The 17,755-nt window shown below is 47.1% G+C and overlaps 4 protein-coding genes across 4 annotated transcripts; 2 read left to right on the top strand and 2 right to left on the bottom strand.

Annotated features, from left to right (window-relative positions):
* The first annotated feature begins 3,018 nt into the window (after positions 1-3,018).
* Positions 3,019-3,616, top strand: LOC135300484 (histone H4). Its single transcript, XM_064419951.1, has one exon. It carries the CDS (start codon positions 3,245-3,247, stop codon positions 3,554-3,556), a length of 312 nt encoding a protein of 103 aa, XP_064276021.1. The 5' UTR covers positions 3,019-3,244; the 3' UTR covers positions 3,557-3,616.
* Positions 3,617-4,232: 616 nt separating this feature from the next.
* Positions 4,233-4,818, bottom strand: LOC135300472 (histone H2A type 2-C). Its single transcript, XM_064419941.1, has one exon. It carries the CDS (start codon positions 4,682-4,684, stop codon positions 4,295-4,297), a length of 390 nt encoding a protein of 129 aa, XP_064276011.1. The 5' UTR covers positions 4,685-4,818; the 3' UTR covers positions 4,233-4,294.
* Positions 4,819-4,965: 147 nt separating this feature from the next.
* Positions 4,966-5,477, top strand: LOC135300477 (histone H2B 1/2/3/4/6). The gene has a single exon (XM_064419945.1). It carries the CDS (start codon positions 5,008-5,010, stop codon positions 5,386-5,388), a length of 381 nt encoding a protein of 126 aa, XP_064276015.1. The 5' UTR covers positions 4,966-5,007; the 3' UTR covers positions 5,389-5,477.
* A 7,042-nt stretch (positions 5,478-12,519) lies between these two features.
* LOC135300460 (histone H2A-IV) lies at positions 12,520-16,658 on the bottom strand. Its single transcript, XM_064419928.1, has one exon. It carries the CDS (start codon positions 16,580-16,582, stop codon positions 16,193-16,195), a length of 390 nt encoding a protein of 129 aa, XP_064275998.1. The 5' UTR covers positions 16,583-16,658; the 3' UTR covers positions 12,520-16,192.
* Positions 16,659-17,755: the final 1,097 nt, after the last annotated feature.

Below are 17,755 nucleotides of genomic sequence, written 5' to 3'. Positions count from 1 at the left end.
CAAGGGCTGGCTGCTACCTGAATTCCCCCCCGATTCATTAATGAGGTCAGCAACGTGTCACCTCTGCTGTCATACAGTCAGGAAGTCAGGAATCCTGCTTCAGAGGCCTGTGAGACTAGGTATGATTTGGGCACATTCAGGAAGAATATATTTTATCTATTTTGCCTGCAAATTACCTTGGTCCCAGAAAATATTGCCTTCCATATTGACTGTATTAAAACTAGATCTTGTTCTTTCTGGCACAGGTTCTTTTTTGCTTTGGAACTGAAAATGCCATCAAAGATTTTGTTGACTTGGTTTTGAAATAGGAATTAGAGTAACAACTTTAACTTTTGCATTCTGTTTGAGGTTAGCAGTTTGTAACATCTGTCATGTAATTGTGTATTTAGCAAGACTGGCCCAGAAGGCCAGCACTGTTCCTGGAGCAGGGAGCAGCAGACATGCAGCTGTAAGGAGGTTGGTAAATACAGAGAAACCTGCTGGGGTTTGGGTTTGCTCAGACTGCAATGACACGTGCACAAGGAAACTTGATAGCTGAAATTGCTCAAAGCTGTTGAGGAAGGGGCTGGTGATCAGTAAGGTGAATGTTTGAGTAAATCTAATCTAATTGTCCCCATCCAAAGCATGGTCTTTTTATTTAAAAATTCACTAGGATAAAAAAAAGGAAGGGAAGGGAAGAGAAAAGGAAGGGGAGGGAGGGAGGGAGGGAGGAAGGAAGGAAGGAAGGAAGGAAGGAAGGAAGGAAGGAAGGAAGGAAGGAAGGAAGGAAGGAAGGAAGGAAGGAAGGAAGGAAGGAAGGAAGGAAGGAAGGAAGGAAGGAAGGAAATAGAGCCAAAACCAAAGTGGAGGAAAAATTGCAATCTGTTCTTGTTTTACCAATTCTTTAGGCCTTGGCATACTTGATCACTGTCATGAAGACAGGAATTTTTGTTTGCATTTGACACTAATGAAAGTCAAGATGGGTTCTTAATCATCAAGTCTGTTTGGGTTCAGATTTTTATTATTTTCATGTTATCACATGTGCTATTGTCCCTACATGGTGAATAGTCTTAGCTTTAGTTTGTGGTTTTGTTTGGATCTTTTGGTTTTTTGGGGTTTTTTTGTGTTGTTTTGTTTTCTACCTTTCCCTTGGGTAGCAGGATCATCTGGTTATGGTCCCTTCAAACTGGAGGGACACACAAGCTCTATTAGGAACATTGGGAACACAGAAGCTGCAAGTCTGGGAAAGGTCAGAAGAATACACAGTGCAGTAGTAGAACTTGTTTCTTAAGTTAGTAATATCAGCAGGGATCCAAGAGTGGGGAGAAATTAATGGGTGTTATGAGCAGCACAGCTTTGAGATTCTGCCCTCTTTGAATTGGATGCTGGAGACATAATTATAATGCCTGAAGAAATGAGTAACTAATAGGAAACTTCTTTCTGGACCAATATCCCAACTGTGACAGAGGCTAGTAAATAAAGAGGGTAAGAGCAATAGCTGATAATCTCACCTAAGTGGTCCTTTAGATTTTAGTGCTTTGTAGCTGGAGACTCATTGAGTCAGAGGGGATGTCTTGGGACAGGGATGATTCAGGGAGCTGCAAATGCAGTTTTCCTCTTTGTGTATAGCAGTTGCTTTCTTTAGGCAAAACATTTTTCATGTTTTGAGATTTGCTTTAGCATTACAAATCAAAAGGTTGAGGAGCAGGTGAGTGGGAGTGGTAGATGGATAAATGAACGATGGGCATGTACACTCCAGGGACTGTATCCCTGCCATTGTGGAGAATTCCATTAATACATGGTTAGCTGTCCTCAGTGTCTGCCTGTGTTATCAAACATGCATGAAATGGAGCAAAATGCCCACCAGCAAAGAGAGTGAACTGAATACCCTTCCCTGTAGCTGCAGAGATTAAGGTAAGACATGTGAAACAGAGGGAATGGCATGTCATATAAAGGAAGATATGAAAAGGAGTCACAGGCCTTCAGGGCCAGGCTGAGACATTCTTATATAAAATACCTGAGCTGAAAGATGCTGTGAAACAATTACTTCACCATTATATTTTTAGACCCCATCGTTTTTTCAGACTTACCCTGCTGGAGTCACTGTGACTAAGGCAGAAAAAAAAAAAAAAAAAGCCAGAGTCAATGAGAAAAAGGGTTGCCAGAGTTCACAGAGATCGTTCTGAGCGCTTCACTTTCAAGGACTTTTCTCTGTCTTTGTGTGAGGAATAATGTGTGTATTTAGCCATGATGAGGTCAGGCAAATTCTCCACATTGGAATTACATTAATTGCATAGAGCCAGTGGGTCCTGAGCTACAAATGAAGGACTGCAGGCATAGCCAACAGAAATGAGGCATGGATTGAAAAGTCATAATGACTGATTTTCAGAGTCATGCAGTTATACCAAAATAACAAACAGAAATGTCATCATTTGCAACATACCCTTGTGAAAAGAAAACGTATTGCATGAAGGAAAGAGTATCCATTCAGAATTGTGCCAAGCCTTTGAAAGCATGGGGGTACACAGGAACACGGCTGCACAGCCATTTTTGTTGTGCATTTGGCATATGTTAATAACTTGAATCCAGTTAAAAGTAATTACCTAATGGAAATATAATGCTCTTTGTATATCACCACGACATTTGGAATTAAATGTGAAGCACACAATAAAGGCAGAAAATAAAGGCTGAATGGGAAGCAAACGCTGGTGACGCTAGGATAGAAAATAAAGGGTGTTCAGTTCATTGCTGAAAAAGTCCTGTGCAGATCCGCCACTGATACCATACTCTGAGAGTCAGATATAGGCAGGTTTGAGAAAAAGAAACGTTTCCTTCTGGTCTGAGGTGAAAAGTTAGGCATGATTTTCCTCATGCTACGGAAGATACGGTCATAGCAAGACTGTAAGGACCGTGCGGGCGGCCGAAAGCCCGGCACGTCCTTGCGCAGGAAAAAAAAAAAAAAAAAAAAGGTTTCTGCGTTCTCGCCACAGCTGCAGGGAAGAAAGCAGGGAAGAGCGGCTGGGGGGAGCCGAGGCTGGGGCACAGCGAGCCGGGCGCGGAGCGAGGGCCGAGCCGGGGGCGGGGCGGGCGCGGAGAGCGCGGCCGGGCCCGGGCGGGGCCGCGGCGGCCAAAGGGGCGGAGGCGCCGCGCGGCCCCGCCCGCCGGAACCGCCCCTGCTCCCAACCAGGTCCGACCGAACCCCATAAAGGCCCGGGCCGCGGGCGGCGCCGCTCACAGCGGCAGCGGCAGCAGCGGCGGTGTGATCATGTCCGGGCGGGGCAAGGGCGGCAAGGGGCTCGGCAAGGGCGGCGCCAAGCGGCACCGCAAGGTGCTGCGCGACAACATCCAGGGCATCACCAAGCCGGCCATCCGCCGCCTGGCGCGGCGCGGCGGCGTCAAGCGCATCTCGGGGCTCATCTACGAGGAGACGCGCGGCGTGCTCAAGGTCTTCCTGGAGAACGTCATCCGCGACGCCGTCACCTACACGGAGCACGCCAAGAGGAAGACGGTCACGGCCATGGACGTGGTCTACGCCCTCAAGCGCCAGGGCCGCACTCTCTACGGCTTCGGCGGCTAAAGCCTTGCCTTACCGAACCACCGCGACAAGAAACCCAAAGGCTCTTTTAAGAGCCACCCACTTAATCTTTCAAAAGAGCTGGATTGCTGTGACTTGATATTTGTGTGTTACTGTATTTATTTCTAATTCCCTCCCCATAAAAATGTACCGATCTTGCCTCCCTCTCATTCCGACTTAGCATAGGTCAGGCTGCTGTTCCTCAGCGGCTCAAAATAGACAGAAATAAAACACAAAATCCACACAAGGCAAGACGCTTGGGTTAATTGCCTTTCCCCATAAAAATTATAGCAAAATGCGATATGCCCAAGTTCTCCACGACCAGGCGCCGCACCGTTTCTTTTCCCCATTCCCCATTCCCGCCCATGGCTCAAAGGCAGCTGCAGACCCGCCTGGAGCACGGGCGCTCCGGACTCGGCTCTTCGCTGCTCCTCCCGCGGCCCTGCCCAGGGAGCCTTCGGCGCCCGCGCCATTCCCAAAGCGCGCGCGGGCCGCCCCCGGCTCCGGCGCGTCCCGAAACAGCGGCTCCGGGCCGGCAGAGCGCTGCCCCCGAGCCCGGCCGGGGCGGGCACAGCGAACGCGGCAAACCGCGCACACGCAGCCGGACACGAGCACAGCCGCCCTTCCCTCCCTTCCCTTCCTCCGGCCGCAGAGTGTCAAGCTCTTTCTCGACTCTGTGGGTGGCTCTGAAAAGAGCCTTTGGGTTTCGCTTCTGGACTCCGGACGCTCCCGCCGCCTGCTTTACTTGCTCTTGGCTTTGTGACTCTCCGTCTTCTTGGGCAGCAGCACGGCCTGGATGTTGGGCAGCACGCCGCCCTGCGCGATCGTCACCTTGCCCAGCAGCTTGTTGAGCTCCTCGTCGTTGCGGATGGCGAGCTGCAGGTGGCGGGGGATGATGCGCGTCTTCTTGTTGTCGCGGGCCGCGTTGCCCGCCAGCTCCAGGATCTCGGCCGTCAGGTACTCCAGCACGGCCGCCAGGTACACCGGCGCGCCGGCGCCCACGCGCTCCGCGTAGTTGCCCTTGCGCAGCAGCCGGTGCACGCGGCCCACGGGGAACTGCAGCCCGGCCCGCGACGAGCGCGACTTGGCCTTGGCGCGCGCCTTCCCGCCCTGCTTCCCGCGCCCGGACATGGCTCCTGCGACTCCGCGACAGCAGCGACACCGGAAGAGCCCGACGAACGCCCAGCCCGCCCCGCCGCCTGCCTTATATACAACCCGGGCGGATCGGCAGCGCCCGTTGCGATTGGCTGCGCGAGAGGACTCGTTCCACAGCCAATGGAAAAGGCGAATTCGAGACCCGGCCAATAGCGAATCCCGGCGCCGCGCGGAGCCGACAGGCAGCCAATAGCGAGGCGGCGATGTCGGCGGAGCTGCTATAAAAGCGGCTGCCGAGGCGGTGCCTTCGCTGTTTGCTGGTGCGTTTGTTTTGTTTGGGAGCTGTGGTTGGTGCCGAGATGCCCGAGCCGGCCAAGTCTGCGCCCGCGCCCAAGAAGGGCTCGAAGAAGGCGGTGACGAAGACGCAGAAGAAGGGCGACAAGAAGCGCAAGAAGAGCCGCAAGGAGAGCTACTCGATCTACGTGTACAAGGTGCTGAAGCAGGTGCACCCCGACACGGGCATCTCGTCCAAGGCCATGGGCATCATGAACTCCTTCGTCAACGACATCTTCGAGCGCATCGCGGGCGAGGCGTCGCGCCTGGCGCACTACAACAAGCGCTCCACCATCACGTCGCGGGAGATCCAGACGGCCGTGCGCCTGCTGCTGCCCGGCGAGCTGGCCAAGCACGCCGTGTCCGAGGGCACCAAGGCGGTCACCAAGTACACCAGCTCCAAGTAAAGGCTTGGCAGGAATACTGCTTCACCCAAAGGCTCTTTTAAGAGCCACCCACTTTTTCAATAAAAGGGCTGAAAGTCAAGTAAGAAACACTTTATTGTTTCTTAGTGTGCAATGTTCCCGTTTAAGGGTTTGGGGGCTTTTTTTTTTGGGGGGGGGGGGTTTAAGTTTTTTTGGGGTTTTCTTACTACTGAACGATTACTTTGATATACTGCTCTCGAGGTTGCTGCTAATGAACTTTCCGTAACTAATGTGTCTGCATAGGCGGTTTTAAATGGCTGGAGGTGTTGGTTTTTGGTTTTGTTTTTCTTGGTTTTTGTTTTTTTGTTTTTTTTTAAATGGGATGGTTTTCCTTAATTTATAGTTTTCACTATTTGCAATATCACCTTACTGTTGTAAGTTTCCATGTTATGTCCGCTGTAAACTAAAGGGAGGGAATATTCCTGGGTTTCTCTGGTCGGCAGGGAATCAAAATTGTAATGGATGCTCCCCCACGTACAGCATTGCTGTTGCAAGATCGGCCGCTTGATGGTGCTCAGGCTTTGGAGCTTTAGGGGTTTGGGTTATTTTTGTCACAGAAGGGAGAGACGAGTACGGCGCCCTGTGCTGTAAAGGAATTTGTGCAGCGGTAAGTGGCATTTACCTTCGGCTCTTGCAAGTAGCCCAGTGATCAGTGTAGCTCAGAAGCACTTTCTAAAGTCTCCTTTATCTTCACCCTTTGTCTTTATAATCCTACTGTTCATGTGATTTTTTAATTATCTAGTAACTTGCCAAGCTTCTCCCCATGACTGCTTTGGGTTCTCATTTCAAGTAAGAAAACACAGGAAGGTTTTGTTTGTTTGTTACTTATCTGACCTTTTCTGCACTAATCTGTCACTAATTTTAATAAAACTACAAAATACTAAAAAAGTAGACACTCAGGACTGTCAGCTACCAGACTTTGTCACATGCTACCACTGAGGCTGAAGCTGCAGCCTTCCTGAGTCACTCCCTCTCCTTGGATAGTTCCATGCCACCACAGATGCAGATCAAAGCCATTATCACCTCCCAACTGGACCTGAATAATCCTCTATGGATAATTTCACGTATGTATTGTGAACTTTTGAAGGTACTCAATTCATACAGGGAGCACAGAATTATAGAAATTAACTTCCTAGTACTGACTTCCATATTATGTGGCAGTACAGGTAATGAGACAAACATCAGGTCTCATAAATCTGTCACCCATTACCTAATTGTCTTGGGGTGACGTTAGCATGTCTGTATTCTTAATTGTGTGTTCTGTTTATGCTGCATATTATGTTCTGTGCCTTCAAGGCACAAGCTTTCCCAGGTGCCATATGATTTTGAAGAATGCACGTTCCTGAACACGGTCAGATGCTCATGCAGTAGCCCTTGGCCCAGTCAAGAGAAGACCAGAAGTAAAGAACACGCTCTGCTCTACAACTAAGAACCATGGTTTGTCCTGGAGCCTTTAACAGAAAGTACCTGGAGAAACTCAAGAGTCCACCACTGATATTTTGGAGTCAAAGCTACAGAAGGTCCGAAGCTAACAGAGAAAAAAAATCTTAGCTGCCTGTGAAAAGCTCCAAGGTGCCTCAGAGGTGATTGGTACAGAGGCACAACTCCTCCTGGCACCCCGACTACCCGTGCTGGGGTGGGTGTTCAAAGACAAAGCTCCTTCCACCCACCATGCCACCAGTGCTACACGGAGCAAGCGGATTGCTCTCATCACACAACACTCCAGTACAGGTAAACTGAATCACCCTGGGATTTTAGAAGTAATTTCAAATTACTTCTAATTTGTAATTAGAAGCCCGAAAGTGAAAACTTTGTTGTCACAGATAAAGAACAAGAACCAGTGACACATGCTAGGAAAGCTCCTCCATATAACCAAGTGCCAGCAGAGAAAACACGCTACGCTCTTTTCCCTGACGGTTCCTGTCACATCGTAGGGATGAATCGGAAGTGGAAAGCAGCCCTGTGGAGCCCTGCACTACAAGTCACAGAAGCCACGAAACAAAAAAGTAGATCAAGCCAACTCGCAAAACTCAAAGCCATTCAACTAGCCCTGAACATTACAGAAAAAGAGGAGTAGCCAAAGCTCTACCTCTACACTGATTCATAAATAGTAGCCAACACCCTGTGGGGATGGCTAGAGAAGCAGAAAGAGGCTAACTTACAGCTTAAAAAAAAAAAAAAACAAAACAAACAAACAAACAAAAAAACCCAAAACAACAACAACAACAAAAAAATTTAGGCTGCTGAAAAGTGAAAAGACATAGCTACCAGAATAAGGAAACTGCCTGTAAAGATCTGCCATGTAAATGCCCATGTCCCCAAGAGTAAAACTACTAAAAAGCACCAAAACAATGAACAAGTAGACCAGGCTTCAAAAATAGAAGTGTCCAAAATAGAACTAAATTAAAAAAAACAAAAGAGAATTATTCTTAGCCTGATAAGCCCATGAGGCCTTAAGCCATCAGGGTAGAGACGCCACCTGTAAGTGAGCATGAGACCGAAGAGTAAATTTAACCATAGACAATATTTCACAAGTTATCCCTGACTGTGAGACGTGTGCTGCCATCAAACAAGCCAAGAAAATGAAGCCCCTCTGGTATGGTGAGCAGTAGTCCAAGTACAGGTATAGAGTCACCTGGCAAATTAACTACATCACACTGCCCCAGACACGCCAAGGCAAGCGCCACGTGCTCACAGTGGTGGAAGCCACCACCAAATAGCTGGAAACCTACCCTGTGTCTCATGCTACAGCCCATAACACCATCCTGGGCCTTGAAAAGCAGCTCCTTTAGAGGCATAGTACCCCTGAAAAGATTAAGTCAGACAGTAAGACTCATTTCAAGAACAACCTTAACAACACCTGAGCTAAAGGACATGGTATTCAGTAAATATAGCATATCCCCCACCATGCACCAGTTGCAGGCAAAGTAGAGCAGTACAATAAACTAGTAAAAAAACAGTTAAAAGCCTTAGGTGGGGGATCTTTCAAAAATTAAAAGCAGCATTTAACAAAAGCCACCTGGTTAGTTAACACCTGAAATTCCACAAATTGAGCAAGTCCTGCCCAGTCTAAGTCCTTGAATATAACAGATGGAGATAAAGTCCCAGTGGTACATGTCCGAAGTTTGTTAAAGAAGACTGTAAATCAATTCTGCCTCAAGTACAAACAAAGCCATTCTTAGAGCTGCCTTTGCTCAAAGGCCAAGTTACACATAGTAAATAATGCAAAGAAATAGAGCAACACAGTGTGTACCTCAAAGAATTCTGATTGTGAAGATGATATGCAAATATCACTGTTTGTTAAATGTTACTGCCATTGTCTGTACATTAAATCATACAAATATGAAATTTAAAAAAATGTGTAAGTGTTGAAAGTCTGAGCAAGTAAAAGATGAAGAAAGAAATATGAAAGTGTCAAAAGTCTGAGCTAGTGAAAGAAAGGGTTTTAAGTAAGTAAAATGAAAGTGAAGAATCCTACAGCTCCGTGGTATAAAGCCTAGATTCAGTAGTCCAGTGTAAAAATGTGATAAAAGCATGATAAATATCGATCATAATTTTTAAGGAGAACAAATAAAAATTTTACATTAATAAAACGCATAATGTGCAGTAGTATATTGACAACATAGAGATAAGAAGTGGAATGTCCTAGGGTGATGTTATGATGCTTGAATCCCCAGCTGTGTGTTCTGTTAATGCTGGACATTATGTTCTGTGCATTCAGGACTGGCTCTGAAGAGGAAATGTTTTGTTTTGGTTTTTGTTATCAGCCTGCTCCCCCACGGCTGGTGGGACACAGAGACAGGGCAGTACATAGTGCGCCTTTGGCTTTTTGCTCTGTTCTTGCTTCTGCTGTGCTCCTGCTTTACTCCTGCTTTTTACTTCTGCTCGTTAGTTAGTTTTGCTAAGCGGTCCAGATTTTCCCCTGGACTGTTTTTACTTTCCCTTTTTAAAACCACTCAAACCTGCTCCAGACTGCAACCTGGGAAACAGCAAGAGTTTGCATCGTGTAACTGCAGCAGCCATCCCCAGCGCCAGAAAGACCAACAACAAAGCAACCACTCCCAAGAAAAACTTTCGAAATTTGTCATCCTTTACAAATCAGTAAAAGAGTGTTGTCATCCGGTATTGTTCGTTTTGTGTGCTGGGGGTGCTTTGCCTGTTAAATAAACAAGTTCTTTCCACTTCTCTCCAAAAAATCCTTCCCAAACTGGTAGGGGGGAGTAAGTTTGCTTTCTAGAAAAGCCCCTTTTTAATGTTTTCTCCCATATTTTCCCTAATCCAAGAAACTAATGAATGTTAATTTTGGTGTAAAGTGTTTTGGGGACTTCTCAGGTTGGATTTCAGATATCCAGTGGGAAGAGGCATTCTCCCAACTCTTCTTTATCAGCTTGAAATGGGGTTTTGCTATCTTGCCCAGTGCTTTAGTACAAACTCTCAAACACAGGTTGCTTATCCTGAGTGCCAGTATGTGTCTAATACCTTGAAAGATTAATAAACCATTGGATATCCAGTCTCAAGGCTTTTCCAAGCCACCAGAGTAGCACAAAGAAGTGCTCACATACTGGCAGTTGACGATGGTCACCAGCAGAAGTTGTCAGTGGCCATTCTGTGCATAATCAGTCTGAGGTATTTTCACCCCAGCTCAAACTGCAGCTGTCAGGGGAGAGCCCGGATGCCGGACTGAAAGCAGGAGCTCAGTGCTGCCTTTTGGCTTCCCAGCTCATGAGGGCTCCTTTTGCTTTTCCTGTGTGTGTGCTGCATCTTGCACACTTCACTGGGAGCCAGCACAGAAATTCAGAGGATTCTTTTAATAGATTATTTCAGTGTGTGAAATTCTTTTTAGGCCTATGAAACTCTTTACTGAACAGAAAACAAAATGTTGCTGGTTGGTTCTTTCAATTTCAGTATGGATGATAAGGTAATCTTAGGGGGCTGTGATGTGGACACAGCATTTGACATCAGATCTGATTGTAACATAACTCTTAATTTTTCTAACAGTGCAGAGAACAAAGTCTCTCAACTGACAAAGAGCTACCACCATGGAAATTTTTTCCAACTTATTCTTCTCACTAAAGGTAGAGCTAGTAGGATATTTAAGCTTAGCGAAAATATCAAACCTTAAAAATTTTGTGCCACAAGAGGATGAACATTCAAAACCACTCACACAAATAGTGTGAGTATGAAATCATGAGACAGCTTATTCTTCCCTAATTCCTGTTCCTTACTGTTCTTTCCTATTTCTTTCAGAGCAGTTCCCTTTGTGTTCCTAAAGACACCCGACCCAGATGAGATCAGGCAGCCCCGGGGGGAGGGCAGGGTGTTCAAACACAGCCTCCTGCTAGAGCAGGCATTCTTGCTGCTGCCACCAAAGCACAAAGGAACAAAGCAGATCCCCCTCACACACTTTTCCTGCCCTGGGTTCCTCTCTGAAGAGGAGTTTCCCGTTCACTGAGTCAAAAGTTTCTTTATGCAGTGTGCAGAGCAGACAGAGCTGGGTGTCTCCAAGGAGGAACCCCCTACACCAGATTAAAACCCAAATTATATCTGTGCCATCCATCATTCAACCCCAAATCCAGGAATTTAGTTCTTGGTGGTGGTCCCTTGATGTCCCATTGATTTTCTTGGTCACTGGGCTGGTCTCGTTTTGAAGTTATCTCATTCTTGGGATTTGTTCCTTGGTCCATCTTCATTCTGCTTCTCTCTTGCCAGCTTCAGCTTGTTCAGTGTTTGTGGCACCATTTTTATCAAGAGTTTACACTCTCATCTCCCTAGGGCTCCAACTTGCTGATCTTGCAGTGCAAAGCAAAGGTATTAATTCCAACAATTCTCAATATTGAGAAGTCTTTGAACACATAACCTATAAATAGGCCCTTTGTGTTGTCTTTTAACCTACCCTCCATGTTTACCTTCAAAATACCTCTTAATTCACAGCATCTGAAATAAGGGGAATATTTACACTTCATAATAAAACCATTTCTGTCAAAATAATTTGTTATATTAGCATTTTTTTGTATCTCAGATGATCAGAGTGACACTGCAGCTTAGTAAATAACCAGCAAAAAAAGACCACTGAGGAACAATATAACCAGTTACAAAAAATTCCCATATTTTATTTTTAATAGAATAATGAAATTATTATCACTCCTGGAAGAACATAAATCTTCTCTAGATGACCACCCCTGCAGTAAAAATTATATTTATTAATCATCATGTTTAAAAAAGAAAACACCCTCTCTTTTTATTTCTGCAAATGTGAAGTACACCAGCTGGGCAAACAGATATCTGCATTCTCTAGTTAACAGACTGAACAGTGAGTCAGAAATGAGAAATAGATGCCATACACTTGGACCAAAACTTGAACACATCACAGACATTCTGTAAGAATTTTTTGCTACTTCGTGGGGTTTTTTGCAGGGTTTTTTTGTTTTGGTGGGGTGTTTTCTTTTGTTTGTTTGGGTTTTTTAATGTTTGTGTTGTTTTTATTAATGACATGAACCAGTAGCTGTTCTCAAACCTGGATTTTTTTCCTTTAATGGCCCCAGAATGCAATTACCTGACACCCAAGAAAACATATTGCAATGTTAGTTTCCCAGAGGATTTCTTTCCCATTTTAAATAGAAAATATTATTTTTTTAAAATAATTAGAGTTGCAGGAGAAAGTATTGACTGCAGGTAGGGAAGAATATTTGGTCTTACACACACCTTGCTGCAATGTTTTCTGTCAGTGATGAAAATCGGCCGAGGTCAGAGGGTCAATGAAGAAAATGGAGACTTGAGGTTCCAAATACCTGCTCTGAGGGTTGTGGCATTCAGAGAACAGCACAGCTCAGGACATGCCACAAATCTCACTGCAGGAGAGGGCTGAAAGTAGATGGGAATGCAGCTGGGAACTTCTCCCTTCCCAGCCCACACACCTGCAGGGGAGGATGAAGATCACAGTGAGCAGAGGCAGCTCTTTCCTCAAGGACTGGGTCAGAACCAGAGGCCTGTGTGGGTGGAAAGGGTGCTTTTTGTTAGATTTCCTTTGTGCTCACAAAGGACTAAATTATTTGACTGCAGCCCTGTCAAAGTGGGTGTTTCAAAAGCATTCCTTGTCAAAAACGATGGAAGGTATTAATCGAAAAATTCATCCTTTTATTTTCACCACTGTAAATCTCAGGAAGCAATTATGAGGATAATTCACCTTACAACAAGAAAACAAGTAGATTGAAAAGAGTTATAGAACAGATGGGAATTTTAATCCCACATAAAATCCACAACCTTTTTGTACTTGCACTCCTGCTTATATTGCATGTAGATATTTTTACTTGCAAAGGTAGTAAGAAAATGGAAGAAATAATTCCTGAAATAAGAAGAGAGCACACAGAGTGTTACATCTGAAATCTGAACTGCAAACAGATGAAAGGAGATTGATCTCGTTTTGTGCAATATCAGAGCTGTGAAGAAATGCAAACCTCTCTGGTGTGCATCCTTTTTCCTTTTGCAGCAAATAGCAGCCACCTCGAAAATAAACAATCTGAACTCCTCACATGATCAAGTTTTGGGGGTTTTTTTTCCCCTTATGCTCTTGGGACACAGCAAGTTTTTTGCGCCTTCAGTCATTCCACTCAGAAAAGAAGACAAAAATTACCATAGGAATGGCATTGGCCCAATCTTTAACACGTAAAAAACCATCTTGAAGCAGAGCTGCCTCCAGCTGTGCCCGAGCCCCAAGGCTGGGCTGAGGCAGCACAGGCACTGCTGGAGCCTGGGCTGGGCTGAGCTGCCTCAGGGAGCCAAATCTGTCTGAGGCCCTTCTGCTCTCTGCATCGGGGGCTTTTGAAATCCCTGCTGCCAACCCCACGGGAGAAGGGGAATGGCCACGTTTCACAGGCACCTGGAGCCCTGGAGCTTCAGCCTCACCTGGTACTTACTTGTCATGCACAACCTCACAGGATGTGCGTGTGCTGCACTTCAGAGTTAGCACAGCAGCTCACAGGTCCCAGCAGGAATTGGCATGGTGTAAAGAACAGGGGAAACGCCAGGAAACTGCAAAAGAGCTGGGATTAATTTACAGCATTTGCTTTAATTTAATAATATCTACTGTATATCTGCTGTACCAAATACTATCTATTTTTCATTTTCACCTTACAGGTTTGTTTCCGGACAAAGGTAAAGCAGAAAATAATTTACCTGGTGTCTGGGACAAATCTGAAGAGGAAATACCTTGTTTCTGGATTTAAAAGTCCAGGCCCTGCTCTGCCCTTCCAGGAGATATCCCACCCTTTTCTTTGCCTTCTCCCTTCTGTTCCCAGGGCCTCTTGCAGCTCAAGGTGTTGCTGGAAGCCACAGAGCAGCATAACCTGATGAGCTCCTAATCCCAAAACAGCCCCATTGCCACTGTGCAGTCCTGCTCCATCCTGTGTTACCCTGCATCTCCCACCTCCCAGAGGTGGATGAATCCTTAAATCACTGTCCCTGGCCCCAGTGCAGGGACCAGGAAAACTTCTGCTTGTCACAGCCTGACTGACAAACCCAAAGGATTTTGTTGTCGCTGCAGAAGTGATGGCTCCTGTTGGGAATCACCCACTGTGTCACTCACCCCCAGTGCTGTATTTATGCAGCAACAGGAGAACAGCCTCAGCCGAGCTCTCCTCTGTAACGTGCCCAAATTCTTCTCCTGACTTTCAATCGCAAAACGAACAAAGGAAAAAAATCCAAACCAGTCACAAATTCCTATGCGAGTCCTTCGTTTTATGGCACAGGCAGCTCCTCAGTCCGGGGGCCGCGGTGAATCCCGACATTCCAAACCAGGCACAGAATCCTTTCCAAAGCACGGGCTGTGGGGGGTGGACAGGGAGGGATGGGGATGCAGGGAGCAGCGTGGGGGGTTGGTGGGGCCCTGCCCAAAGTTCTGTCCCCTCACAGCTGCTGAGGGCTCCCACTTTCACCATCTCCTCCCATTCTGCTGTTGCAAAACCAAGTTTTTGTCAAAGGAATATCCAGGAGTACATCTGTGCCAATGACTCACTGTTGGGAAATAAATATATTTTCAAAGCTGTTCTACTCACTTATCCCGGTTTTGTTAAACCACATCTATAAAGCATTTCCACAAGAGTGTCTGCCTGTACAATTTACGTTCTAGGTCCTGCAACCCTCCATAATTTAGACCTCATGTACCCATATCTTTAATTTATGGCCTTATTTCCCAAGTATGTAACTCAAAACTACAACTACATAATAACTGAGCACATTTTATAGCAGAAAAAAAAAAGGAGAGGAAATACTACAACGATAGTTATTAATTATATATCTGTTGGACTATTACCACTGTACCTTTAATATCAGAGAATTCTTTTTTAAGGCAAGGAAACCCATAAAATTGTTCTGTTGGAAGTTTCTACAGTCTACAAACTAGAATTTTATTCTAGTATTCACACATCATCGAGATGATGCACACACAGTTTTCCTTAGAAGTCTTTCCCAGTGTTTGCTACAATTCAATGTGCAGGGCAGTCTCATTGCGTGGAACAAGGTGACAATGAGGGGAGTGCAGACTTCCTTCGCCTGTGGAAGGGTGAATTCAGCACCGGCTCACTTTAGGAAAGTGAAATTCAGCCAACACCAGGTCAGAGATGTTGAGTCACATCTCTTTTCTCCTGCACTGGAGGACAGAGGTGGGGAAAGGCAGGGTCAGGTTAAAACTGCTCCCGATGCTGCGGTGCCGCCACTGCAGGACAGAGCCTGGAGAGGCCAAGGAGCTGCTGCCTCCTGCAGCCGAGAGCCCGCGGGAGCTGCTGAGGGAAATGAGCCGGGAGGAGCCCCGCTAAAGCCAGCAGGAAACGGGAAGCCAGCAGGGCAGCACCGGAGAATCAAATTTAAAGGAACCCCGTGAGCTGCTGTACGAGCAGCCGCTTTCCTAAGAACCGCTGGAAGCTCCCCATGCCAAGGAGGGAGGAGGGCGTGGATGCAGCGATCAGTGCCAGAACAACGAAATCAAAGCGGCCGTGCCCCCCAGCCGAAGGCGGTGTCCCCCCCGCGGCACAGCGCAGCCGAGCGCTCCGGGACCCTGCGAGCGCCTCCCGCCCCAAACTGCGCCCGGCGCTGCCGGGGGGCGGCAACGGGAACGGGCCGGGCCGGGGCTGGGAACGCCCCTCCTGCCGGGAAACCATTTCCTCAAGCCGCTGCCAGGGCTGCAGAACATTATTTAGGGTTTGTTTTGGGTTTTTTTTTTGTTTGCTTGTTTTTGGGGATTTTTGGGTTTTTTTTTTAATTTATTTTTTTGTCTGCAATTTATGTTCCTTTCCCACTCCCCTTTCTCTGAAACTCGAAGGTGCAATAGAGATGAGCTACTCTTTAGTGCTCTCAAAGGAAACAATCCGGACTGCTCAGACTTTATTGTTGCCGTCCAACAGGTACTGACTGAACAGAGCACTTACAGCAAAGGCGGAGCGGGCTGGGCCGGACCCGGGATATTTGCGCCATTATAAAACCCCCACTTCCCACTGCCAACACACAACATTCAATTAAGACATGCTAAAAAGACAAACTATGAAAATTCACTTCAGTAATACAAACAAGCGACCTTTAAGAATAAAAGAAAGCAGCTTTAAGGCAACTTCTGTACAAGAACAACGAAACTTAAGCAAAAAATAGCACAATTCTAAGATTTCTGAAAAAAAAAGACAACTCACGCGTTGCTGTCTATTTTCACTGGATAACGAAAAGTGCAGTGACTCAACCCTTTATGAAAAATGTGGGCGGCTCTGAAAAGAGCCTTTGTTTGGAGGAGAGCCTCAGGAAGCGTTTACTTGGCTTTGGCCTTGTGGCTGTCGGTCTTCTTGGGCAGCAGCACGGCCTGGATGTTGGGCAGCACGCCGCCCTGCGCGATCGTCACCTTGCCCAGCAGCTTGTTGAGCTCCTCGTCGTTGCGGATGGCGAGCTGCAGGTGGCGGGGGATGATGCGCGTCTTCTTGTTGTCGCGGGCCGCGTTGCCCGCCAGCTCCAGGATCTCGGCCGTCAGGTACTCCAGCACGGCCGCCAGGTACACCGGCGCGCCGGCGCCCACGCGCTCCGCGTAGTTGCCCTTGCGCAGCAGCCGGTGCACGCGGCCCACGGGGAACTGCAGCCCGGCCCGCGACGAGCGCGACTTGGCCTTGGCGCGCGCCTTCCCGCCCTGCTTCCCGCGCCCGGACATCTTCCCTCGCTCGCTCGCTCGCTCAGCCAACAAACTCCCAGCGACACCGACACTCAGCGCCTCCGACACCGCCGCCCGCCGCCCTCCGCCTTTATATCCCCTCCCTGCGCGCCAACGCCGCCTCCTCATAGGCCGAGCCTCGCTGCCGGCCCGCGCGCGGCCCAATGGCGCGGCGGATCCCGCGCTGACCAATCGCCACGGCCGCAGCGCCGGCCGCCTCCGCCCGCGCGCTCCGCGCGGCCAATGAGGAGCCGCGGCGGGCGGGGCTCGGCTCGCGGCCCCTCCCACGGGAGCCGCCGGCCCCGCCCGGCCCGGCCCGGCCGCACCGCGCGCGCTCTGCCCCGGCCGGGGCGCGCTTTGAGAGCAGCCGGCCCCACAGCGCGGGCTGGGGGGAGCCGAGTCCAGGAAAATACAGAGGAGAAAAAGAGACTGCGGCGGTGTCCGTGAGGGGGAAAAGCGGGACTCTGGACAAGCATATACTTACAGGAGAGAAATGCCCTCCCTCATTTTTAGCGTGACCTTATTTAAAAAGCACCTAAGTGAACATAAAACCTTAAATGAATGTAATACTTGGGCTACAGGCTTTGGTTCCTAGCTTTATCTCATTTTTCCATAATGCTTAATAAGGTGTACATCTCAGTGAATTACATGTAAAAAGTAAAAGTTCACAATGTTCTCCATTCTTGAACTGAAATAACTTTGTTTAGTATGCTTTTCAATTTTTCCTTTCAAGTAGACATTTTCAGATGCTATTTTTCCCCACTTTATCTTGCACATTTCTGTAACTGTTTAAGGGACCTAAATAAAAATACAAACACTTTAAAGGAATTTTTTGTCCTTGTGAACTCCGCAGAAATATATCCATGAAAATAAAAGGGAACCTTACACACTTAAATGGTGATAAAATGAATTAATAAGCACAGAAAAATTATAAACTTCTATAATAGAAAGAACTTTTGAGCTTTGCATGGTTTAGTATTGAAGCTAAATTTTCTCAGCTAATAATAACAGAAGAGTTAGAAGTTTTGAAAACGGAAAGAGTATAGACTGCAGGTTTATACAAGAAGACAAAGCATTAAGTAAGAATAGGCAGTGAAAAATTGGCGGTATTAAGTAGGGGCGGGAATTTTAAAATTCGAATCAACCAATGACGTTCAGCATTCGTCCGTTAGC

Source organism: Passer domesticus, chromosome 5 (assembly GCF_036417665.1).
Source record: "Passer domesticus isolate bPasDom1 chromosome 5, bPasDom1.hap1, whole genome shotgun sequence".
Lineage (NCBI taxonomy): Eukaryota > Metazoa > Chordata > Aves > Passeriformes > Passeridae > Passer > Passer domesticus.
This window is presented reverse-complemented; position numbering and strand designations above follow the sequence as displayed.